Here is a 26522-nt window from a genome sequence, read left to right on the forward strand (position 1 = left end):
AATACCGTTAATGATAGTTGTTTGAGATCGGTTGTCAAGGTAGCTAGCAAATAAGGTTAAAGGAACGCCTCGTATTCCATAACACTGCATTTTTTCAAGCAATATCTTATGGTTAACCGAGTCAAACGCTTTCCTCATATCAAGGAATATGCCAACTGTTAGCAGTTTATTTTCTATGTTTCCAATTAGCTTTTCTTTGATTTCCAGTAAGGCGGCCTCAGTTGTTTTGTTTTTTTGAAATCCGTACTGTTGCTTGGAGATGACATGGTTTTTGTCGAGATATTGAGAAAGACGTGAGTTGATTGCAAGTTCCGCAATCTTAGAGAAAACTGAAAGAATGGAGATCGGCCGATAATTATTTAGATCATTAATGTCACCCCCTTTATGAATGGCAGTGACACGAGCTATTTTCAACTGATGTGGAAATGTGCCTGTCGTGAACATTAGGTTGACTATATGTGCTAATGGTATCGCAATGACATCTGCTACTTTCTTGATCGGGACTGGAGCTATGCCATCTACACCTGGAGCACTATTACTGCGTAAGGAGTGAATAATGGTAATTATTTCTGAGTCAGTGCATGGTAACAAAAACATGGAATTACTTTGTTTACTGGTTATATTGCCACGCTGCTGACTTTCTGCCGGCGCCACCTGGAGGTCGAACTGTGTTCCCGAGCGCGTGGCCGAACGTCTTCTTTGTCGAGAACGAGCGCGGCGGTGTTGGAAAACCTCGCCCGAGTGAACAGCTTTGTTCTCTGTATTTTCGCCGGTGACATTTTTGGTGGAGCCGTGCTGGGTATCATCCCATGTACGCTGACCGGGACGATAGCCCTGACGCTTCTCCCCGACGAGCAGACGCCACACCTGTCCACAAAGCGAGCCGTCGCCTGCGAGGCCTGCAACCCGAATTTGAGCCACTCACGATTCCTGCTCGGGCCATGACTTCCGCCACTGGCAGCCAGACAGGTCAGTCCTTCGGCAGTGCCCCGCCGTTCGTCTTTCTTGCACCTCGGTCGCCACCATCCTTCCACGGCGACCGGTTCGAGGATGTAGAAGATTGGTTGGCCGGTTTTGACCGTGTGGCCGCGTTCAACCAATGGGACGACGAGCGAAAGCTGCTGAACGTGTACTTCGCACTGCAAGACTCGGCGAAAACGTGGTTCGAGAACCACGAGGCGTCCTTCTCTAACTGGGCAGCTTTTCGCTGCGAGGTGCTCGCCACGTTCAGTTCGAGCGAGCGAAAGGAGAATGCCGAACTTGCCCTTCGCTCCAGGTCACAGCAGTCCAACGAGAGCGTGGCCATGTTTATTGAGGACATGACCCGCCTCTTCAATCGGGCCGACCCAGCCATGCCCGAAGCTACAAAGGTGAGGCACCTTATGCGTGGGGTAAAGGAGCAGCTGTTCGCTGGCCTCATGCGCGACCCTCCGAGAACTGTCGCCGCCTTTGCCAAGGAAGCGACGACCATAGAACGTTCCTTGCAGGAACGGAGTGCCCAATACGGCCGTCAGGCAAATGTAGCGGCCGCTCAGTACTGCACGTCCTTGCCAGGCCCCGGGGATGAGGCGCTGCGAGCGCTTGTGCGGAGCATTGTCCGCGAAGAACTGCGACACCTCTACTTGAGTGCTCCGTCAGAAAGCGTACCTTCGACAGGCGGTGTTCTCCGTGACGAAATCCGGCGAGCGGTGCAGCCACCCCCAGCACCCCTTTCGGAGCCGCACGTAATGTCCTACAGCGATGCCCTGCGCCGACCTGCCTCGGCGCCGCAAGCGTTTCGCCCCGTTGCCGAACAACCACCACCCCATCGTTACGTGCGTCCCATCGAGCAGCAGCAGGACCCGTGCCCTCCATTCCGCAAAGCGTACGTGTGGCGAACGTCCAACGATCGTCCGCTCTGCTACCACTGCGGGGAGCCCGGCCATGTTCTGCGGAATTGCCCGTACCGGCGGATGGGTCTGAGAGGATTCCCACCGGACGCGCCTCGACCGCGCTATGGTGAAAGACCGCGGGACATAGAGGAGTACCTGAACTCTCAAGTGCCGCCCCCGACCTCACAGCGGCGACAGTCGCGATCGCCATCCCCGAGGCGCTTTGCTACGCCCAGTCGGCCCTCAACCTCCGGTTAGTTCGGAGGCACGTCCCCTCGGCGGGAAAACTGAAGACGGCGTCCTCCGGGGGTAGGGCCGCCGCCGCTGCACGAAGTCAACAGCCTCCACCCGACGATTGGACGCGACGGCCCGAGCGTCAACGACCCGATCCGACGACCTCACCGACGTGCTGCGAACGATTAGTTTCCGCTGAAATTTTAGTAACCGTCGACAGTTATGAACTGACCGCACTCGTCGATACCGGCGCTGATTTTTCTGTGATGAGCAGGGAGCTAGCCATGACACTCCGTAAGGTTCTGACGCCTTGGTGTGGACCCGTGATCCGCACTGCCGGTGGCCATGTCGTGACACCAATCGGCGTCTGCACTTGCCGCATCCAAATCCGTGGTCTTACTTTCACCGGCTCCTTTGCCGTGTTAGCTGACTGTTCAAAGGACCTCATACTGGGCATGGATTTCCTTCACGAGTATGGTGCGATCATAAACCTTCAGGAACTCATGGTATCTTTTTCCGCCCAGCGAGCCGTTAACACAACCACCGAGCCCTGTAAAGTAATGTTGCGCATATGTGACGACCACATAACAATCCCTCCGCGAGCCAGCAAGTTCGTCACAGTCGAGTGTACTGACAGCACCGGCGCTCTTGGCATTGCTGAAGCGAACATGTCCCTGCTACTCGCTCGGCAAGTTTGTGTCGCCCGAGGCCTAGTAGACCTTGCCAATGGTCGTACCGAAATCTTAGTCACGAACTTTACTCGTGAACTGCAACATTTGACGAAGTCAGAAGTCGTCGCTTATTTTGACGAGCTTGGAGAGTGTACGAGGCAGTGCTCTTTATCCACCACGTCAGACCTCGCCGACGCGACGGCTACAGCCATTCCGACTGACGTGAACCCGCACCTCTCGGCCAGTCAGAAAAACTGCGTGCAAAGCCTAATCTATTCCTTCCGCGACTGTTTTGCGGAAACTTCCAAGGTCCGACAGACGCCGCTTACCAAGCATCGAATTGTCGTTGCTGACGACCAAAGACCAATTTGCCAGCGCCCTTATCGCGTGTCTTCCAAAGAACGCGATGCCATCCGCCGCCAAGTTACACAGATGCTCCAGGACGACGTCATCCAACCTTCCACGAGCCCCTGGGCATCGCCTGTTGTTCTCGTCACGAAGAAAGATGGCACCCTCAGGTTCTACGTCGATTACAGGCGCCTGAATACCGTCACGAAAAAAGATGTGTACCCTCTGCCCCGCATTGATGATTCCCTAGACCGCCTGCGCCATGCCACCTTCTTTTCATCCCTTGACCTCCGCAGTGGGTATTGGCAAATAGAGGTCGACGAACGCGACCGAGAGAAGACCGCCTTTATTACGCCTGACGGTTTATACGAGTTTAAGGTACTCCCTTTTGGCTTGTGCTCGGCCCCTGCCACGTTTCAACGAATGATGGACACCGTGCTGTCCGGTCTGAAGTGGCAGACATGCCTCGTATATCTTGACGATGTCGTGATCTTCTCTGACACGTTTGATGAGCACCTGAAACGCTTGCGTGCTGTTTTCGAGGCCATACGTTCCGCTGGTCTCTCTCTCAAGCCAGAGAAATGTCACTTTGCATTTCAAGAGCTGAAGTTTCTTGGTCACATTGTCAGCGCACGAGGTGTTAGTCCAGATCCCGAAAAGACGGCCGCCGTAGCTGCCTTCCCTAAGCCAACAGACAAACGGAGCCTGCGTCGTTTCTTGGGCCTCTGCGCGTACTATCGCCGGTTTGTTCCCAATTTCTCCCGGCTAGCAGAGCCTTTGACCCGCCTGACGAAGGATTCTGAACCCTTCATCTGGGGCCAAGACCAGGACAGCGCCTTCACAGAACTCAAGTCCCGTCTGCAGTGTACGCCTGTGCTTGGCCACTTCGACGAAGAGGCCGACACTGAACTGCACACTGATGCTAGTAACGTTGGCCTCGGCGCGGTCCTTGTTCAGCGGCAGGATGGTCTAGAACGCGTGATTGCTTACGCCAGTCGCACTTTGTCCCGTTCAGAAGTCAATTATTCCACAACGGAAAAGGAATGTCTAGCTGTGCTGTGGGCCGTTACGAAATTTCGTCCGTACTTGTATGGCCACCCGTTTCGGGTCGTGAGCGACCACCATTCACTCTGTTGGTTGGCGAACCTGAAGGATCCCTCGGGGCGGCTTGCTCGCTGGAGTCTTCGGTTACAAGAATTTGATGTCACCATCGTGCACAAGCCTGGCCAGAAACACAGCGATGCTGACTGTCTATCCCGCGCCCCAATCCTGTGCCCCACTGACGAGTCCGACGACGATTCCGCTTTTCTTGGTGCTCTCACCACGTCCACCCTTGCCCAACAACAAAGGGCCGATTCTGACCTGCTGCCCCTCATAGAATATCTTGAAGGAATCGCCCCATCTCCACCTCGGCTCTTCAAGCGCGGACGGTCATCGTTTTGCTTGCGCGATGGGGTACTCTACAAAAAGAACTACGGCCCAACGGACACTGTCTATCTGCTTGCAGTGCCAGCTGCGCTTCGTGACGAAGTTCTGCGCGCGTGCCACGACGACCTTTCTTCGGGCCATCTCGGGTTTTCCCGCACGTTGGCGCGCATACGCACCAAGTACTACTGGCCCAAGCTTGCTGCGGTTGTCCGCCGTTACGTCCGAACCTGCCGAGAATGTCAGCGCCGGAAGACGCCACCGACTAAACCAGCCGGGCTCCTGCAGCCTATCGATCCCCCGCGCCTCCCATTTCAACAGGTCGGCATGGACTTACTCGGTCCGTTTCCGGCGTCTTCCATGGGTAACCGGTACATTGCTGTTGCCACTGACTATCTCAGCCGCTACTGTGAGACCAAGGCTCTTCCCCGTGGTACCGCCGCCGAAGTCGCAAGTTTTTTCATTCATAACATTGTGCCTCGTCACGGAGCTCCAACGGTCGTATTAACTGACAGGGGAACCACGTTTATGTCGGCACTTACGAACGAGGTACTTCGACTCAGTGGCACCAGTCATCGAAGGACAACAGCTTACCATCCGCAAACCAACGGACTAACTGAGCGGCTTAACAAGACAATTGCCGATATGCTTTCTATGTATGTCGACGATCACCACGCGAACTGGGACCGGATACTTCCTTACATAACGTTCGCGTACAACACTGCGCTTCACGAAACGACGCGCTTCACTCCTTTCCATTTGGTGCACGGTCGCGAAGCCTTGACCATGCTGGACGCCATGCTTCTTCCGGATCCTACTCCCTCTTCTGTCGTGGATGCCGACCAATTTGTCCGTGACGCCGAAGTTGCTCGCCAAGTTGCTCGACAGCGAATCCGGTGCCAACAACAACGCGACGCCGAGCGTTACAACCTCCGCCGCAGGGAGGTGATTTACACACCCGGTGACCAAGTCTGGGTGTGGAGCCCAATCCGTTTGCGAGGGCGCTCCGAGAAGCTTCTTCGCCGTTACTTTGGTCCGTACCAGGTGTTACGCCGCCTCAGCGCGGTGACCTACGAGGTGCTCCTTCAAGGAACTGTCCGGTCCTCTCGACACCCGACGTCCGAGGTCGTCCACGTGGCGCGAATGAAGCCGTTTTATTCCCGTTAGCCCCGGACCCAACCCCGCCATTAACTTTTCGCCTTATTTTTTTTTCTTCCCCTCGCGTGCGGCATCGAGTCGATTCCTCTTAGATGGGAGGGGCAATGCCACGCTGCTGACTTTCTGCCGGCTCCACCTGGAGGTCGAACTGTGTTCCCGAGCGCGTGGCCGAACGTCTTCTTTGTCGAGAACGAGCGCGGCGGTGTTGGAAACCCTCGCCCGAGTGAACAGCTTTGTTCTCTGTATTTTCGCCGGTGACAATATAGACTGAGGCATCTTGATGTGGACCATCAGTTGATTTTCGTGGAAAAACAGATAAGAAATGCCCATTAAATTCATTCGCTAGGTCAGCGCCATCATAGTTCGCACCATGAATGTGGAGTGAGACGGGTGCGTTGGTTCTGTTTTTACCTAGAAGATCGTTAAGTGTATTCCATGTTCCCTTCGAGCCATCAGACATGCAGAACTTTCTCGCGTAATAATCACTTCTTGCTTTTTTAATGTCAGCGCCTAACTTATTGCGGAACGTTTTGAATTGACGGAGAATGTCAGTGTCTTTTGTTCTCAAAAAACGAGAAAAAAGTCTGTTCTTTTCCTGTATGCGGTCATATAGTTGTTTTGAAATCCACGGCTTTCTTGATTTTCTATGAGTTCTGTGCGTTGCTTGCGGAAATGCAGTATTATAGTGTTCTTGAATAGTAGATATAAAATATGTGTACGATTGGCATGCATCCTCCTGTCTTAAAATATTACTCCAATCTGTGCTAGCACAAAGACGTCGAAACTCTGATAAGCTGTTTTCATCAATTCTTCTAAATGTAGAAGTTTCCGGTTTACTCCTGTGTTGTTTTGGTTGACTCGGAACTATACAGAATATAGGCATATGGTCACTAATGCTTAATGTCAAAACGCCAGCCGGGACATCACTAGTGCAAATATTCGTAAAGCACACATCAATAAGCGTTTCAGAGTTATCAGTAACTCGTGTTGGTGAGGAAATTAAGTTCATAAATCCACAGCTGTTGTACAAATCTAGCAGATTTCTCGTAACGGACGTTTGACCCAGAATATCAACATTTATATCACCAAGAAAAACCACTTCATAATTATTAAGAGAGACATATTCCAAAGTTTTTTCAACAAAGTTACAAAACGCAGATACCGAACCTGAAGGCGGTCTGTATATACCTATAACAACAATTTTTCCGCAGTACAAAGACAAAGCTTCTACATCTTCATTCATTTCACGGCATTCAGGTAAACAGTGATAGCCGATTTCATTCATCAAATAAATTGATAAGCCCCCTCCTCTTTTCTGTTGTCGAGCCAAAGATACGCATTTATAATTATCAATGTTAGGAGCATCATTATCATTGCTAAACCAGGTTTCAGAAAATACTAATACATCCCACTTTAACCTCAAAGTTGACAGCAACACAACGATTTCATCTATTTTGTTTTGCAGACTTCGTGCGTTTAAATGAAAAAAAAACTGAGAGAATTGTTGAGAGACTTTCCAGAATTCAGCATGTACTTATTGAAAGAATCAATATCAAAATAGGTCATGATAGGTTTCTTTTTTCCCACAGAAGATCAGCGCGCATGAAAACCTAAGGCTACCGAATGTTTACCAAGTCGTCTTCGCAAGCAATGCAGATTGCATTCTCTCCGGTTCTGTTCCTGACAAATATTTTGCCACTTCTCTGCCAGGTATACTGGTAGCCACACTGCTTTGCCTTTGAACGTGCCAGCCACAAGAGTCGCCTGTTGAAGGCTGTCAGGTTGTCAAAAAGGCGTATGTCAGATTGCTTAGCTTTCAGATCTTTTACTTTTGCTAGCCATTGATCTTTTGTTTTCCGGCTGACAAAGCGGATCAGCACAGGAGGCGTTTTGTCCTCATTTTTCCTGTGAGGAAGTCTGCGCACACCTTCAATTTCACTCTCAGTGACCGGTTCAAGGCTCAAAGATAATGCAAGGTCGTTCACAACAGCTAACACGTTTTCGTTCTCAGTGTATTTCAGACCATGGATCTCAAGATTCTGGCGTCGTCCATACTGTTCAAGGTCATTTATTTGCCTTTTCAATCGACCCACCTCAGCCTCAGATCCCACCGATTCTACGACTTCAAGCCGTTTGTTCAGATTTTGTATTTCAGTATCGTGTCGTTTTTGCGTTTCTAGAAGCTCGTCATACTTGGCTGACATCATCTGCACTGACTGTTCAAGACTTTCTATAACTTCTTTCAAGCTACTTAGAGCGTCGACTTTCTCTTTGATCTGCAAGAGAACAGGTATCGTATACCGTATACCTCTCTCCTGCGGTAGATGCTATGTGGGGCAGTCTGGCCGCTGCCTAAACGAACGACTACAAGAGAACTGCACGCTGGTAGATTCATTGGCGGGGGGCGGCCATTTGGCCAAGCATTGTAAGCAGTGCGGGTGCGTGCCGGCGTTTGATGCCACGTGTGGGCTTGGTAGGGGAGGCACAAGGTTGGGGCGTGAGATTTGTGAGGATTATCACATTAACAGGGAAGGAGATAACTGTGTAAGCACAACATCACTTGCCTTGTCCAAAAAAGAAAACATCTACCTAAGGAATAGTTTGCCCCATTTTGATTAGAAAGTGCTTGTATTGTTTCAGCCCAGTGTGCGCTTGCTCCACTCAAAATGCATTTATGTACCTTCTTTCTCGCAGTAAAACCTCAGTTGATGTTTAGCGCTTGTCCTGTCTTCTTCTCTGTCTGCGTCCCAGTTTTATGCGCTAGTCTTTTAATTAATGATGACAAAACCGAAGGGGAGAGACAGATGCGAGACTGAGGAGGGAGAAACTTATAAGTTTGCCAGTTACGCGCAGCGATCAAGTAATCGAGTATGGGCTGAATGAGGTGATACTGTGGCGTGTACACAATGTCCCATAACCTTCAGTGTAACCAGACGCATTAAGGAGTGAAAATAATAGCAATCAGTTAGACCGGTGATGTCAAAGGGAAGGGTGTGGAGTCGGGCAAGCCCGTGAAGTGAGCATCGCTGGAAAGTAGACGACGACGAACTAACAGACACTGCGCCAATTTCCGGCGCATTTTTTATTTGTTTTCTTTGGTCTATGGGATTTGAAGTCCCAAAGCGGCTCAGGCTACGAGGGACACGATAGTGAAGGGCTCCAGATAATTTGTTTTTAGGTTTTATGGTTTAGGTTTTTCTTATAAAAAAAAAACTGTCCTGTAGACTGAAGGAATTGAACACATGAAAAATACAAAAGACACATTTGAAGCATTTAGTATAATAAGTGGAGACACGCTATACTAATTTAGTTTGTTACAATGAGTCTATTTTTCGCCAAGTGAAGTAATAAACATGTTAACATCTTTGGCACCTTAGAGCGACAAAATACTAACGTGGAAACAAGAAATACTGATACTTGGGCTTTTCTTCGTTTACGTACGCTTTATAAACACCAGTCGCTAACCCGTAACCTACCAGAACACTTAACAGATACGGATATACAGAGGGCATGAACAAAAAGCAATTACATCCTTATTTTGTGCACCTATTATCTATGTATTTTGCTTCTCATTTCATCGTATACAATTTTCATTGCTCTAAAAGGGTTTGTTTTAGTTGATTGCCGGTTACATTATTTGAAATTACCACTGTTCTAATCTGTCACGTTTATTGCCATGTTCTTGTCTTTAATATTGTTTATTAGTGAGATTTCCGCTGCTCGCATTATGCTGATGCCATGTCAAAGATTTTTGTGCAGCTTTTAGCCCAAGAGACCATCCAGTTCTTTCCGGAAAGTAGATATGTATTGTAAAGTGACTCAGGCTATGAGCGACACCGTAATTTAGTGCTCTGGATAATTTCGACCACCTGGGGTTCTTTAACGTGCGCTTGTATCGCGCAGTAAACGGGCCTCTAGCATTTCGACTCCATCGAAATGCGACCCAACTGGGATCCAACCCGCGAATTCGTTACTGCTGTGTGGAGTGCCACAGCAGTCTCCGCATGCAGTCCACGAAGCGCCAAGAACCGCCCGTGAAAGTTCCGAGGCGAGAGCGAAAAAAAGCAGAGGCGCCAAGCGTGGATCGCAGCAGTGCGCAGAGTCTAGCGTTCGTTTTGCAGAAGTGTCGGCTTAATTCGCATCGCGTAGCAGTGTTAGTATGTAATCGTACACGCATACCTGTGAGACTGACACGAATGCTGCCATTTACTTAGGCACACTCGCTCGCTGCAGGCGCCGGCGAGTTCTAATGTTTCTCGCGCGAGCGAAGGCAATGGACGTCATTAGGTGGGTTTAAAAGAATATGATAGTTTCGCAGAGGTTAACAGGATAGAGAGCTGGGCTCTTTTATTTTGATCAATTTCCAATTATCAGCGCAGGAAGCGAAACGCGGCGGGAGAAGCGACTCGCTTTCAACGCTGTGAGTCGCTTCTCATGGTTCTGTGCTTCGTGTTTTTCTCGGTGCTTTCCAATTCCAAGTGTCACTGAACGGCAGTTTTTGTTTAGATTGCAGCTAGTGAAAGATCGTGATAGCGCCACTGGCGATTCCTCGCTTTACCTGGCAAGTAAGACGCAATCAGCTAAGCGACGTCACCTGCTTTACGAGCTCCATCGTTCACGGCCAGTAGCTGTTCAAGTATCGGTTAAGTACTGGTCAAGAACAAATTTATGGAAATCAGCAATCCGTTACATTACTCTTCAGCAGTGCTTTTGGCATTGCTACAGCCGTTTTTCGTACTGCCGTTTAATGGTTCGCCTATTTTAGTACGCTATTATTCTCGTAAAATCCACAGCAGTTAGCACCTGCAAGAAAATTTGGCCAATTGCATAATCAAGCGGACGCTGAAGGACCTTGGAAAGCTGCGTGGCGTATTTGCTTTAGCACTGAATGTATGCTTCTTGTGCACTGTGATTTTTTTTCTCTCTCAGTAACGTTGTTAAGCATTGCTTTTACTTTAGAAAGTGCATTAAAACCGTACGGTTCTTGAACCTGCACTGAAAACGTTACGTCGAAGCAAGAGAATCGAAATCGCGAAACAGAGTTTTATCTTCATGCGAGCACCGCCTTGCAAGGAACAGACCCAGCCAACCTCGCTCCCAATGTATGGCACTCTCGCCAAAGAGGGCGCTGACTGCTAGCTTACGAAGCGCTTCCTTGGCGAGCATGGGATGCCTATACAAAGCATCAGTCAAACAAGCTGATGGGCTTCAGCTGCCCTTGGTTCGAAATCAGTTCGGCGTACTTGGCAGTTTTTCTCCCCGTATGTGACTGCCTTTCGGACGGAAATTTCTCGTTCGGCTTCACTTTCCCCGGGAGTGAGGGAGTAAATTTTATTGAAAATAAAATTGTGCCAAGTGCAGGGCCACCGGGAAAGGTTCTCAGGCACCAAGGAGAACCTGGTGGATACAGCCGACTCGTGGATTCGGTAAGGTGTTCGGCTCAGAATGTCTAGAATGGGAGCTAGATGCATTTCATGCTTAAAAATTGCTTCCAAAGCAGGCATCTACGTGAATTTAGTCCTGACGGAATGATCGATTCTTGTTCCACATAGGAACATAGCAGTCCCATTGGTGCCCTGTATTTCCTGAGGCGTCGACGGCAGCGTAAGGAAAAATACGTTGATAGTTATGTCTCCGTCTGACGACTCCGAAAACATCCTAAATGCATTGATGAGAGTTACAGGTGTTGCGGCTTCCCGTACCGTTGAAGTACGTCCTGTGCTGCTCGCTTTTATTCGCCTGCCTATACGATGCAGTACGAGCAGCTGTTCCCCCCGCGTCTCAGCTATACATAGTTGACGAGCCCGGTGCAGAAGCCGCATTGCTTTAACAACCCCTTCTCGCGCGAGGAAGGCAGACCCCCTTCCTCTGTCACGATGCAGAATACAGTGTCTGCGTGCCGAGCGCACGCAGTGGGAAATCACGAGGCTCTGCGTGTTTATCCGAGAGTATGACGTCAGTGCTGAAACTGACACCGCTCCCACGGCCGCTCCTTTGTCCAGTGCAGTCTCTCTCCCTTTCACCTATTTCCCATGCCTTCCCTCGCAATAGCCCTTTCCCTACAGCTTTCTCACTGCGACGGCTTCAGACATCAAAGGCGAACCTGCCGTGCATTTTTTTTCCACGGGCCACGGGAGATGCCTTGACAGCGTGCCCACTGTGCGCGAAAGAACTCCCAACATTATACTATTCATTTAGAAGAAACCCTCAGCCTGGATGCTTTAATTCTGACTATTCTGTTCATCGCTCAGACAGGTACACTTGAGTGTTGTGGCACAGATTGCCATCTTTTATTACTCCTTGTGACGCAGACTGTATTGCTCTGACACGCGCAGATGCTATCTTGGATTTACAACGCACTCTGCGCGTGCTGGGACGCAAGTCGCAGAGTGCACTAGCGACCTCCATGCAATTCACTGTTTCCTCAAGAGTTCTACAACTAAGAAATATCTGCGTCGAAAAGCTATTCATGATTGCGCTAGTGCTCACTGTGGTCGTCTGAACAGTGAACGTGAAGTTTACAGGCATTCCTTTTTGCAAAACTATCCAGCTTTTATTTGCCATATGCCCTGCATTCGTGCTACTAATAATAACCTTGTATCTATGCATATTTTCGCCTTTAAGTTCTGCAGTGTACAATAGTTTCTTTCCACATATTCCCTCGCATATCATGTTGTAGTAATCAGAATCTCTTGTACAGTTGTCGTTCTTTGCCCCCCCTTACTCGATGCCCTTCTGGGCCCTGAAAGGTATAAATAAATAAATAAATAAATAAATAAATAAATAAATAAATAAATAAATAAATAAATAAATAAATAAATAAATAAATAAATAAATAAATAAATAAATAAATAAATAAATAAATAAATAAATAAATAAATAAATAAATAAGCTGGATTAGTTTTTGAGATGAAATAAAAGGGCTGCAGGAAAACTATATAAAGGAAAAGTGTCTCCGCATAACAGATGACTACCATGGTCCTAAAGACACATAAAGCTTTGCCTAAATAAAAAGAAACGGCTACACAGCAAAGCGTTACGTAGTTAAGACTGACGCCTACTGATACGAATATATTACGTATGCAAAGGTATGCAAACAAGAAACTGAGAAAGCAAAACATAACTTTTATGATATCGAGATGCCAAAAGTTTTACGAACCAACCCCCAACAAATTTTTGAGGAATATTTCTCTTTCGCCTTCGTAGGAACTGCATAACTTGTCTGGTAATGTCGTCGAGCCTGAGGAAGCTGCATGCGAATTCAGTGACTAATTCTGTGGCGTTTATCAGGATGAAAGTCGCACTCGTTCCCTGAGCTTAAGTTCCTGTACCACGGTCGTCATGCCTGGTGTTGTCATAAACGCCGGCGGTGTTGTCAAAGTTATAGAGCGGCTGCCATTGTCGTGATGACATCACTAAGGTACCAAAAACGACGAAACGTATTTCAGTATAAATTATTTATCACATTTTTCAACAATTTCTTGATGAAGGAGTTGTCCTAGATGGCTGGAAATTTGCATACGTAGGAATAATAAAAGGTATAGGCCCATATCGGTAACATCTTGAGCATATCCTATCTTCTCAAACAATAAATTTCTCATTAATGAAAACGTACGTTTTACTGATCAGCATGGTTTTCAGCGCAGCTGGTCATGCAAAACCAAGCTTTTTGAATTAACCGCACATATTAACACACACTTTAGGACAGACTGACGCCATATTTATTGATCTTGAGAAAGCCTTAGGACCAGGTTATGCACAAACGACTAGTACTTATAATGAGGCAAAATAACATTGACAGCACTGTAATTAACTGGGTCGATGAATAGCTAATTTATAGGCGAAAGGCTGTTAAAATAGAGAATGCTCAAACCTACATTTCAGGCCATAGAAACCGGAGTCCCGCAGGGTTCCGCCTTGGGGCTCACTTTATTTCTTATCTGCATTAACGATGTGCTCCTTAATGTTACCTCTCCACCAAGGTTGTTTCCCGATGACTGCGTCATTTGTCACTCTGTAACTAACTGTTGTGATTGTTCGCAACTCGAAAGTGACCCACAGAGTCTAACTAAATGGTGTTTGGATTGCCAGATGACTATGAACATAAAAAATCTAAACTCGTGCGTTTTACAAAGCGTAACCAAGAGTTGCACTACACTTATACGATGAATAATGTAGTCTTTGAAAGCTCACACAGTCATAGGTACCTCACAGCTAAACTGCCTTAGAACGTGCACATTGACTACATAGTGGCCAACACTTACAAAACTCTGGGTTTCATACGAAGGCCATTGCGTCGTGGTCACAAGGAAACTAAGCTCCTTGTTTATAACGTTATTATACACCCGGAACTCGAATATGCCTCGCTTATCGCGAATACTCACCAATCATATCTAACAACCAACTGGAATCTGCAAAACGAAGCTGCACGTTTTATTGCATGTAATTATTCCTCATATTCTAGCATTTAAATGATTAAGCACAACTTAAGTCTTGAGCTACATGAAACTAGGCGCGAAATTCATCGTTTAATGTTTTTTTCACAAGCTTTACTGTAACCCTTCTGATTACACTGCTGGGAACATTAATCCTGCTACTCATAGCTTTCCTCGCCTCGACTATGATCATAAAGTGAAACCTGCATTTGCGCGGGCAAATTTATTACGATTTTCATTTCTTCATGTGGCGATAGGTGAGTGGAATAGCCTTAATAAAGACATTGTCTGCATCTCGGACAAAAAAAAATTCGGGGACGCCTTGGTCACGCTAATAGGAATACTGACCTGAATGTTTCTCTTCCTCACATTATTTCTCTGCCTCGTTCTTTTTAATTTTCATTTTATCGGCTGGTACCATGCATGCGCACAACTACATACGCTACTTGTGTATACCGCACTCTTCGAAGTCTTCTTCTTCGCTTTTTACATAATTGATATTTTTAAGTTGTGTGACACAATGTAATACTTGGACAATGTCTCGATGATGCCTTCCTCCACCCGTAATGCGCATTTGGGCCTTTAGAGCAGTGAAAAGAAAGAAAATAAAAAAAAGACTACGTGAGCGTAAAAGGGGGTTTCGTCAACTTGTAGAACGATATCACAGTGAAATACTACCAGAACGAATATTACTTGAACGAACTATTCCGCTCCTGCCAAGCCCCATTGTATTAAATGGAGGTGAGTTTGAGTTGAATGAATTTTGAAACACTGCTATTTTCAGTTCAGCAAACACTGTGGAAAGGCCTTAAATGCCACTCGAGGGTCAAAATGCAATTTGAGCAGGCTTGCAGGAGTTTTCGTTCTCAATACAGCCGACACTGCGATCAAAAAATTCCGGAGCTTGCGAACATTCAAGTGCCGCGCTTTCGCGAGATACAGTAAATTCCCCTTAGTTCAGATTTCACGAGACCGGAGAAATTTTCCGAATGTCGATTACCGGGACCCTTAAAAACCAAATCCATATCTCACTCTCTCACATCGAGATGCGCTTACTTTTTAAAAATCTGTAATCGTTTATTGCATCGTGCGGTTAATTAGCGCGGCAGCAAGGCGATATAACTAACTTTAGGCTGTTCCGCCAAATGGTGCTGTGCACGCACACTGTCGGGTGAAATGAGACATGTCCTGTGGGACACTCAGGCGTGCATCAACAGCTCCCCCCCCCCCCCCCCCCCCACACACACACGCACACACACCCTGCGAGAGAAGAAAAGCGCGCCCTGTGTATGCACACATGACGTAATGCAAATAGATTGCAGGCTCCGCGATAGCGTGAAGAACGCTGAAAGCTCGGGCCACGACGCGGACGCAACGACAACGAAAAGGGCACAAAAGAAAAGGGCATCCCGTCATACCTTCTCTACTGGTGACGGGCACCTCTCTCATGTTTCACAATGGAGCGAAACAAAGCTGTAACCTCGGAGCAGAAGGTTATTGCCTGGAAGTATCTTGGCATTTACCTTTTCTTTGTTCCTTTTCCTCATCCATTCATGCTCAGTTTTCCAACGCTTGAATCTTTAGTGTCAGAGTAAGGCCACCTAAGTACTGATGCCCGTTTCTTTACATGAATTTCTTGAGTGTTTGAGCGTGATGTGATGGCAATGCGAAGTGTGGAAAGCGTAGCTGGTCTGAAGTGGGTGAACTCTCGTTCCTGCGACTGCGAATGCCACGGCGAACCTCGAGCCCAGCTCTGCTCTTTTTTCTTGCAATTTGGAATTTTGCCACCCAGATTACTTTAATTTCCTTGACATCAATTGCTTCGGCACCTTGCCTCGATGGCTGCATGCCAGCTTTATATTGAGCACGGCCGAGAGCAGCAGGCATTCTGTTCGACGACCGCCGAGCACGCCTGTTTCTACGCCGCCTCCGAGTGATTCAGTTCACTATGGGCTCGGGTCAGCCCAGTAAAAAGTTTCTTTCGAAAGCCTTTTCACTGTCTTTCTGACTGCCAGACTGCCTTCACAACTACGTTACAATAAACGTAAAAGACAGCCAAACCTTTTGTTTTCTGCAGAATTCGATAACTGCCTCCTCTTATTTCGCAACGGCACGCGCAACTTTTTTTGCGCATTTGTAGGTACACCATCTCCCTAGTACGTGCCGCGTGCTTCGCCGCAGTGGCCTAAAGTGGTTGAGAAGTTGGCTTTTTCGAGCGCTCACTAGCCTAGTGGGTGAGCTCGCTGTAGGTATTGAGCTATAAAAATCGCCTAAATTTGCATTATATTCACGCAAATACGCAGTACTGCTTTCGACAGGCGTATCGGGAGTCTTCCCATTTCAGCGTGTGAGTGCGTTATTTTTAGAGCCACAGAGTTTCAGGCGCTAGCTTGCTTGTGTGGATGCGGTAGAAACGACATGCGAAGGCATCGGCAGGACTTTGTTATTACCTGGTGCTGCCTTTGAAGAGAATGCAGACGATTGAATTCACCAAGTTCCTATCATTCTGTCATTACGTCCTACTTATGTTATGAAGAGAATACCATCAAAAGAATAGAATGTGGCTGTTAACACACAATCCTGTTAAAATTTTCTGGAGGCACTTAGATATATCTTAACTGCGAGAAGGCGAAAGCCGTTTGCGACTCATTGCACTGATTTGAATTGGAGCGATGACGTCACGCTGCGCATGCGCAGTTGTTGCTTGGTGGCGGATCACACCACCCGCCACAGTGGGCAGTTTGCTCACAGTCCATTTGGCAGGTTGTGATCACGTGAAAGGTCACGTGACAAGACCACTTGATCTAGGATGTAACAGACGGACATGGTCGCGTGACCTAGGATGTAACGGACGGACACCGCGACGTCACGTTGCCGGACAGACGGTGGCCGCGAGTATGAGCCATTAAAGGCTTTCGCCTTAAAAACACTAAAACCGCGATTTCGTGCGGAGTCAAGGGAAACTAGGGGACTTAACAATACATATACTATAATGACATCAGCCAAGATACCTATAATGCAATTTATACTTTCCATTTGCTGGTCGAGGCTCCTTAATTCATGTAGTCGTCTGTGCAAGCTTGCAGTTCTGTAAGAAATGCCCAGTTTCACTTCCCAACTCTGAGATGGAGCTCTTTTTCGGATCGCACGAACGTACGCCTTCATGTCTGAAGTCAAGCACACATGCGTCAGCTTCTATTCAATCGCTTGTGAAACTGCGTTTGTGGGTGCAGAGATTTGCTTAGACCGGAAGCAGGCGGACATAGCCGGACAACGAGGAGGTTGGAAAGAGAGAGAGAGAGAGAAAAAAACTTTATTGGCGCCAAAAATTGGCCGATTCAGCGGGACCCGGGTGTCTTCATGCTGAAGTTCCGAGTCTTCCAGGGGTGGTGCCCTTATTCCAGGGCCCCACTGAGTCTTGCTATCTAGTAGGCATGCTGTACCAGTCCTTTTTGGACCGCCCGCCAGCACGCTGCTGGTGAGCAGGCTCTCCCACTGTTGCGCATTGTGCTCCTTTAGTTTATGGAATGAATAATTGTTTTTACACTCCCATGTAATATAGTATAAAGCGCGGGTGGCTCCACACCACTTGCATGTGTCCGCGTACTGGTTCGGAAACATTTTGTGAAGTATGTGTAAGTTATGAAAGTTTCCTGTTTGCAGTCTACGCCAACCGACTGCCTCATATTGCGTTAATAGCTGGTGTGGTGGAGGATACGCTATCCTCTGTCCTCTGTAGGGATTTGGGCCTTCCGCATCCAACCTGTACAAGTGAGGTGTTTTGGCTGTTTGAAATTAAAGCAGTATATTTCCAACCTCCTCGTACGAGGAGGTTGGAAAAGTACTGCTTTAATTTTCCCAAAAAGCCGCGCTGCCAGAGGGCAAACAACTGCGAGCGGAGATGCGCCTGCGACGCGAGAGAGCCTTTTAAAATAAAGAACGTATGTGACCTCCCACGAGAGCCCCCACAGACAGTCTCAGGTAGGTACGCAGCCAAAACGCCTCGCTTGTACAGGTTGGATGCGTTAGGAGCAGCGTCTTTTCTCATACCGAGGGAGGGGGGAGTGGCTAATCGCACAGACCAGCGATTCGGCTAGACGAAGAGTTAATGCGTATTGAAAAAAATATGGTTAAAGATGGGCTGCGAGGAAGCGTGGGGCCTTGCCTTGAATTTGAGGCGGCTTTGAGAAACAAGCAGCTAATAGCTATCAGGACTTCCCGGCTGGGACAAACAAAAGTGGTCGCACGGCAAACATGGCTACGCCTCCGCGCACGCAGCAAGCATACCATCACGCAGAAACGTAGTCGCCTCACCTAACATGTACCTTTTGTAAACGTCACCTAAACAAACGTAGTCAAGTGACGACGTACCGCTCTGCGGGACGCCACTATTACGTGCCACGTGAAGTGCTCTCTCTGATGCGCACGTAGGAATGGACGACGAAGATGGCCGGCTGTGTTATTGTGCGCTCGCTTTGTAGGGCTCTTTCGTCGTCACGCGCCTTTCGCAGAGTGTAGCAGCAGCGATCGACAAATGAGGGGGGGGGGGGGGGGGGGGCGTGGTTATTGCAGAGACAAAAATGAATGAAAAATGCACCCTTCTGCGGTAACCGAGGTATTCGTGACGCTTTTGCGCTGAAGAATTCTGCGTATAAATTTTTATTTATGCCATTCAGGGTTCATACCGTCCCAAATTTGCGAGCCATGCAATAATGATGGATCTCTAGGTAGCTTTCTTCTTACCTTCAGGCGGTTCAAGACACAAGTTCCCAAACGCATCGCTCAGGCAATACTAGTCACGCCACTGCCTAAGAATATGCATCCTGCTCACCACGCGGAGAGACGGAAAGCTAGGGCGAAAGCTCTACACGAAATGCACAGCCAACATGAAAAAGTGCTATATGCAGATGCCGCAGAATACCGACTGAAACAAGCGTTCGCACTAGCGGTGGTGGACGCACAAGGCTGACTGATAGTCTCCGGCACTTCTAGAACGAGATCCTCAGAAACGGCAGAAGAGGCGGCTATCGCCCTTGTCATCATTAACACCAACGCTGATGCTATACTAAGCGACTATAAATTCGCCATACGCATTATGCGTGGGGCAGAATTTCTCAGGCGGCAAAAATATATTAGACTTAGAATTATTGAGTTGATATGGATCCAGGCTCACTCGGGGAATCCTTGTAACATCAAGGCTCGAGTATTCGTCAGCCGAGAAGGGGACGCGGTAGTTGCTGAGAGTTTCTCAAATGGCGGCATAGCATCATATCACGACATTACTAATCATTTTAAACTAGAAAGGAGGATCTTCCCCCGTCCAGACAAAACCTCCGATAAGGAGCAGGAGACCACATGGAGACGACTCTGGACGCGATCTTTAATAACTCCTTACTTACTACCGAAATTCTATCCCGGTTGTTGCGACCCGGAATGTACACTATGTGGCGAAATAGCCCCATACGATCACATATTGTGTAAGTGTAAAGAGGAGCAGCCACCGGGATCTCTAATACAAGTTCCTACTCTAGAGCAATGGAAGGCCGTCTTGGTCAGCTCAGACCTGGGCGTTAAAACCCGGGCCATTGATTGGACTATTCAGGTCGCTTTAAGACCTAGCACGGATCATCTGCATTTTGCCTTCTGACGAAATAAATGTTTTGCAACCAATCGTTCTTTAGAAAAGAACTTCTTAGGCGATTCCTCTCGCTCAATCAGGGCTCTCGCTTTCTGTTACAGTTCTCTTATCCGGTGCGAACTTGAAGGGCAATGACCTAAAACCAGCATGCCAGTTTCTCTATCAGTTTTATCATTGCAACCGGGAAATTGCTTTGTGAAATTCACACTTATTTGAAATTAAAATTTTTTCCTTTTCTTTCTACGATTTCGGTCCTAACATATTAGTCTCCTGCAATAATTCTAAAATGCTGCCCAGCTTCCTCAGTCATCTATCTGTACCGTTAGCCCCAAATCCTGGCCGATCTCTGTCGTGGTCTGCGCCATTTGCACAGAGCCCATGAACACAATAACAATCGCATCTCCTGTCCGCTTGCAGGCAAGTAATAGTGGCCCGCTGGAAAAATTTTACCGCAGAAAAATATGCCCGACTATGTCGTAGAGTCATCGTACGCCCATCGTAGGCTGTTGTCTTCCACATGACTCATGCCCCAGAAAGGTTAATCGACAGACTGCCACGACTGTGGGTGGTGCGATGCAACGTTCGCCACTTGTGTATATCGTGTGTCGTACTTGTCGCTTCGGAAAGTGCTTCGGATATTTTTCGATCTTGCGACGAGGATCGATGGAGAGCCGTGTTAGCCCGTTTCTCGAGTGCTGGATATCCGTGTTGTGTGTGATGCTGAGACGTGTATAAAGTTCACCGGTGCTTTAAACTCCGGTCTTCACCTTTCTGATCCTTTTGTTTATTTTTCTTTGTCTCCCTAGTGTATCTTGTCTGGTGCAGCACGGACCACGCGTCGGCAGTGTGTGTGACGTGAGCGATATGCTTGTCAATGTGAGATTCCTCTCCCACATCATGTATATAAGCGACTGAAGAATAAGCCTTCCGGTCTTTGCTCCCCTTGCTCACGGCCTGTCATGTCCGCTCCATGGCACACAATGGTACATGGCGTCGACGTCTAGTCTTGGTGAACCGAAGATTCTATCGAAAAATCAGCCCAATGGATTTCCTGGAGCCACCAGGTCCGTTGAGCACTGCTGGGGAGATTACCAAGGATTGAACTTTTGTAGCGATAGCTACGTTACGGTAGCATTTCGAGCCTTCAGCGTGGCTCCGCCGCCACGCTGTCACGTGGTTGGTCACGTGCCTGGCCACGTGGTTGGTCACGTGACCAAATTCCACTCGGCCAGCTGTAGCTATCACGTCACTCCAGGTTTAACCAGAGCTAAACCACCGCCAATTTTTTTCTCACCGCGTCACAAGCTGAAAACAAGCCTCGCATGGAGCAGTCGAAGACAGCGCTTCTGCTAAGCGTTGTGGGCTATGAAGCCATGAAGAGTTAACCACGGTTATTTGGTCACTTTGCGTCCAGCCGTTGGCGGGAAGGCGAGCTTCCGTGCCAGCTACACGCAGGCGTTACTCGTACGCGACACGTCTCCCCAACCGGCGGCGCAGAGTCGCAGCCACGGCAGGTCCGGACGAAAGAGGCAACGGCAGAACATGCTAAGAAATAGTTTATTGTCCTCGGACTAGGCGACGGGTGTACCCACACAAACGCACATTTAATACACCCTACGTGGCACACACACTAGAACACAAAACTAACAAAACTAACACAAAACACAGACAATAAATACACACGACCAGGGCACACTGCTACTAGCGTCTACTACTAGTGTTCTACCATTAGCGGTCGGCGTTCGTGCTCACGGTTGGTTCGGTGCGGCTGCGGCGTTGTATGGATCCAGTAGTCGGCGTCGAGGCGGCGTTCGCCGTGCTTGGGCTGGCGTCGCTGGCGGTGTTCGACGCGCTTGGGCTGGCGTCGCTGGCTGCGTCGTACAAGCTCCAGGTCCAAGCGCCCGTGGAGATGATGCCGGTGTTATTGGCGTTGGGAGCACCACCCGGATGGGTGGCAACAGCGCTGGAGACACCCCTGGCCGTAGCAGGTGGTAGCGTCCTCTGTCGACTCCCCGGAACGGGCTCAGGCACGGCAGGAAGTCCACGATGCGGAGTCTTAGAACGCGAGCTCACCGGAGCAGTAGCCGGCGTCGCTCTCTTCCAGCCAAGGTGTCCCTGACCAGCCGGAGACTCCGCTTCTCTGCTGTTCCTCCCCGGGCCTCGCTCTCACTCGCCCTTTTATAGCCTCGGTGTTAGTCCACGTATGCCTTGTCGTCGTCGTCTTCTCTCCTCCACCAATCATCTCTCTCCACCTCACCGAATGCTTCTCCACCAATCATTTCCCTCCACCTCACCGAATACTTCTTCTTCCTCTTCTTTATTCTTCGGTTAATTCGCGTCGTCTTCACACCTTTTTCCTTTAAAATTTAATTTAGGCTCCTTAATATATGTGACAAGGGCCCCCTCTCTCAAGAGTTTTTCCATGAAAAACTGCTCACGTCATCCTCATCTTCAAGCCATCCAGCCAGCCGACAATCTTCTGTGGAGATTCTCGACTCAGCACACACCACACCGAAGATGTCCAGCACACACCAAACGCACACCACTAACACAGCACAGCAAACTGCGTTTTCAGAACACTAACACACCACTGCCGCCGTCCGTACAGAGTCCTTAATAAACATGTTCGTGTCCACAACACGCACCCTTGTATGATCACATAACACCAACAGCAGCAGCAACAACCACAGGATAAATCCCAGAGATACATTAACACAACAACAAGATACATGCCAGAGATACCTAGAGCTATTCAGTTAGCTCTATCTCTATACAAGTCTAATTTGTAACATATGACCTCCGCTTTGTCTGGCCCATCCGAAAACATCTCCCTCTTGATTTGGAGTAGAGCTGTAATCCTCTGTCTGCATTCAAATTGGGCTTCTTCAGTACCTCATCCCCTCCTGCGTTTTTCTTCCCACTGCACGGGGGCACCTCGGCAACATGATCTGTGTTCTCGGCCACTACTGAGCATGCTACCTTAAGGGCGTACCGTACGGGACCCCTTTCTTCGTATTTCTTCAACATATTTATATGGAAAACCTCCTTAGTGTCATCCATCAGTACTTCATAATCCATATCCTTTTTCTTCCGCGTCACAAGGTACGGGCCCTTCCATTGCATCAGTAACTTATTATGGTCCGTGGGTAGCAGGACGAGAACCCTGTCGCCCGGATTCAGATTCCCGTGAATGGCTCTCTTTTCATAGTAACCCTTATGGCGTTGACGCGCCTTTTCCAGGCTTTGATGTGCAAGGCTGCATGTTTCCTTCAACCTATCCCGCAACTCAAACACGTATGTGTAGGTTGTCTTGAGATCTGATGCAATCTCTTTATTAGCCCACAGCTCCTTGAGTATTGCAAGTGGACTTCTAACGGTTCTCACATATAACATCTCGAAAGGCGAGAAACCAATACTCGTTTGTGGTACTTCGCGGTAAGTAAACAAAAGAGCTGGGAGATATCTATCCCAATCAGTAGGTCTCTCCTGGCACATTTTCTTGATCATGTTTTTGAGGGTGCCGTTGAACCGCTCTACAAGCCCATTACACATGGGATGGTAAGGCGTTGTCAGTAATTGCCTTACTGACAAAAGGCGGTTGACCTCCTTCATTAGTTCCGTTGTGGAATTCGAGCCCCGGTCACTCAAAATTTCCCTCGGGAACCCATAACGCGAAAACATTTCCACGAGACCCTCCGCCACTTGGATACTGTCAATAGTTCTCATTGGAATAGCGTCAGGATAACGAGTGGCCACGTCAACCAGAGTAAGCACATATCTATTGCCTTTGGCGGATACTGGAGAGATTGACCCCACAATGTCAATAGCCACTCGCTGAAACGGTAGGTCGATGGCTGGCATCTTTCCCAGAGGTACGGGACCAACTCTTCCCTTCGGAACTGTGCGCTGGCACACATCACATGAGCGAACAAAGCGCTTAACGTCACTCTGAACACCCGGCCAAAAGAACTCCTCGGTGATCCTAGACACCATTTTTTAAACACCCTGGTGTCCGGCCATAATGGCGTCATGACCTAAGTGCAACACGGTCTCTCGCATATCTCTCGGTAACACCAGCTGTTGGACCCGCCTTCCTGAACTAAATATGCATTCCCTGTGCAGAAGACCATTTACCAATTGATATTCGAAGGACATACGACTCTTCTTTCTTTTCACTTTTTCCCCGACTCGTTCGAAGCAGGTCTTCAGGCTCGGGTCTTCTTTTTGCCTAATTGCAATTTCGCCCGGTGTTACGCTCAAGCACATCGCACCAGGAGTAGAGAGCGGACGCTGCGTTGCTCGGGCTGTCTTGAGCTCTTGTCTCCACTGCCGACGAGAAACTGACTGCATCCGTCTGAGCTGTCGCAGGCCTTTCCACCTTTGAATGTTCTTCATCGTCGAGCATCCTCCACTCGGGATCGGGGTCTTCGACACTTCTTGCACCCGTAATGTTTCCCAGGATGAGATCGTAGATGGGTTGGTCTACGCATTTTGCCACAACCTGTCCAGTATAATATGGTGTGGACACTAGAATCCTTGCTTCAGGAAGGTACCTCACTGTGCTATCTACAAGACTGACGGCCGACGCTTCCCCTGTAAGATCCTTGTCCTTCACCAGGCTTCTACGAACCAAGACTATGTTAGCTACGCTGTCTCTAAGCACCAATATAGGACGGTCACCTATTTGATTAACCACCCCTGGCATTGCTGCTTTCGACTTGGGTGTTCCACTCACTGCCTTATTTTCCAGCGGCGTTTGCTCTCCTTTTAGCTGTGGAACTGCGGATGGCGTGACAAGTTCTACCCTTGTGTCGACAACGCATGCAGCTCGGTCCTGCGTTCTGTATCGGCCCTCATCCAGAGTATGACCCCTCCTCTTACAACCTTGACAAACAACTTGTGTTTTTTGGGCAGCGCTACTAGTCCGACAGCCAGCTGCACTGTGTCCCACCTTGCCGCAGAGAACACACCTTACTGGCGCCTCAGATGCACTGCCATATGCTCTTGGTTTTGCCGCATCTGTCTCTAGGGTATTTTGGGTTTCCTCCTTTGCCTTACTCAAATTTCTTAGCCCTTGAGCCTCGAGGAATTGGTCTGCAGTGTCTGCGAACTCTTCCAATGAACACAACTTTCTTTCTTTCAGGAATAGCGCTAGCTTTGAGCTGCAGCACGCTAAAAATTGCTCTGTGACCAGCTTGTAACGCATCCCTTCAAAACTCTTTTCTGTGTTTGACATATCAAGCCACCTATCAAAATAGTTGGTCAGCCTACAGGAAAACTGCTTAGCGGTTTCCGAATCCTCAGGTTTCGCGGTGCGAAATCTCTCACGAAAACCCTCTGCCGTAAGCCTGAATCTTTGGAGGAGCGCCTTTTTGACTTTCTCGTAGTCCATGGAATCAGCAGCAGGCATCCTTCCAAACACATTCAGCGCCTCTCAGACTAAAACACATGCTCAATGCCGTGGCCCATTCACAGCGCTCCCAGCCTTGCCCCAAAGCTATCCGCTCGAATCGTTGCAGATATGCGTCCAGATCATCTCTTTTGTCATCGAAAGGGGCCATCAGCTTCCTTGGACAAACTCTAGCCGGTCTAGGAGATTCTGTACCCGCTAAGAAACGCTGATCATTGTCCGTGATCTCCTCATATCCTCCCGCGACATGCGCCTGTTTCCACAAAATAAACTCCTTCTCCCGTTCTATCCTTCTTTTCTCCTGTTCTTCTGCCTCGCGAGCTTTTTTCTCTTTGAGAATTTTGCACATCCTCATACCATGCCCTACTGACGGTGCACGAAGGTGTTGCCGCACGAAGGTGTTGCCTGATGATGTCCGGATCCTGTTTGGAGGCCTCGCACTTTCAGTATGGCATGGTATGAGAATGAGCATAATTCTCAAAGCGGAGTGGCACCGACAGGCAAGGTTGTTCAGAGACCTTCTTCGAGTTAGGCTGCGTGCTTTGTTGGCAACTGCCCAAGCTGGCAGAGCGTTGGGGGAGTATCTCGCCTTGGCTGATCGGAATATGGAATTCTTATGGCAAGCCACGTTGGTCAAGCTGAGAGCCAACCTTACTCGGAAGCCAGGAGGAGATCGGCGAGAGATACAGACATTCAACGGAGATGTTCTTCCGAACGACGTGCAAAGGGTTCTGCGTCTAGGCCCGAAGTATGCTTTTGAAACGAAGAAGGATGCACCACAACTGCTGTCTTTTGCGAGGCGAGTGTCCGGTGGTGCAGCGGTGGGTGAAAGGGACGCCTGCATTTCCGATGGTGTGGATGTGTTGCGGCACAATAGGCCCTTCTTGTCAAAACTGCCAATACGTAAGGTGAGAGAATATTTGCGGGAAAATTCTCTTTGTGTTATTCCCGCAGAAAAAGAGGGGATTTGTAATTTTACCAGAAGGTCAGTTTACCAGCAAGGCAAGGGATGCTATCACGTCTCTGTTCAACAAGCAGCGGAATGTTGTATTATCTAAGGTTAAAACAAAAGCAAAAAAGCTGTGCAATAGACTAAACCTTGATCTTCTAGCTAGGCATGTAGATAAAAGTGAAAAGAACTCTTTGCAGGTGTTGTTTACCGAAAAATCTCACAAAGTGGGATGCCCTCTAAGGGTAATCGTTTGTGAATATGATTCCTGGCAGAAGGCTGTCGCCGGTTTTCTGAAAGAAAAATTATATCTCTTGGATATCGTTGATCCGTTTGTGGTAAAGAACACAGAAAGCGTTGTAAAATTTTTAGCAGATAATTCC

At 48.4% G+C, this 26522-nt stretch overlaps 1 protein-coding gene across 1 annotated transcript in view; it reads left to right on the plus strand.

Annotated features, from left to right (window-relative positions):
* The first annotated feature begins 619 nt into the window (after positions 1–619).
* LOC144127870 (uncharacterized) overlaps positions 620–26522 on the plus strand; it is a 202650-nt gene continuing 176747 nt past the window's right edge. The window contains exon 1 of the mRNA XM_077660846.1: positions 620–2998. Within this exon, the coding sequence (XP_077516972.1) occupies positions 810–2129 (1320 nt within the window). The 5' untranslated portion in view covers positions 620–809 and the 3' untranslated portion in view covers positions 2130–2998. The remainder of the gene's footprint in view (positions 2999–26522) is intronic.

Source organism: Amblyomma americanum, chromosome 4 (genome assembly GCF_052857255.1).
Source record: "Amblyomma americanum isolate KBUSLIRL-KWMA chromosome 4, ASM5285725v1, whole genome shotgun sequence".
In the NCBI taxonomy this organism is placed as follows: domain Eukaryota; kingdom Metazoa; phylum Arthropoda; class Arachnida; order Ixodida; family Ixodidae; genus Amblyomma; species Amblyomma americanum.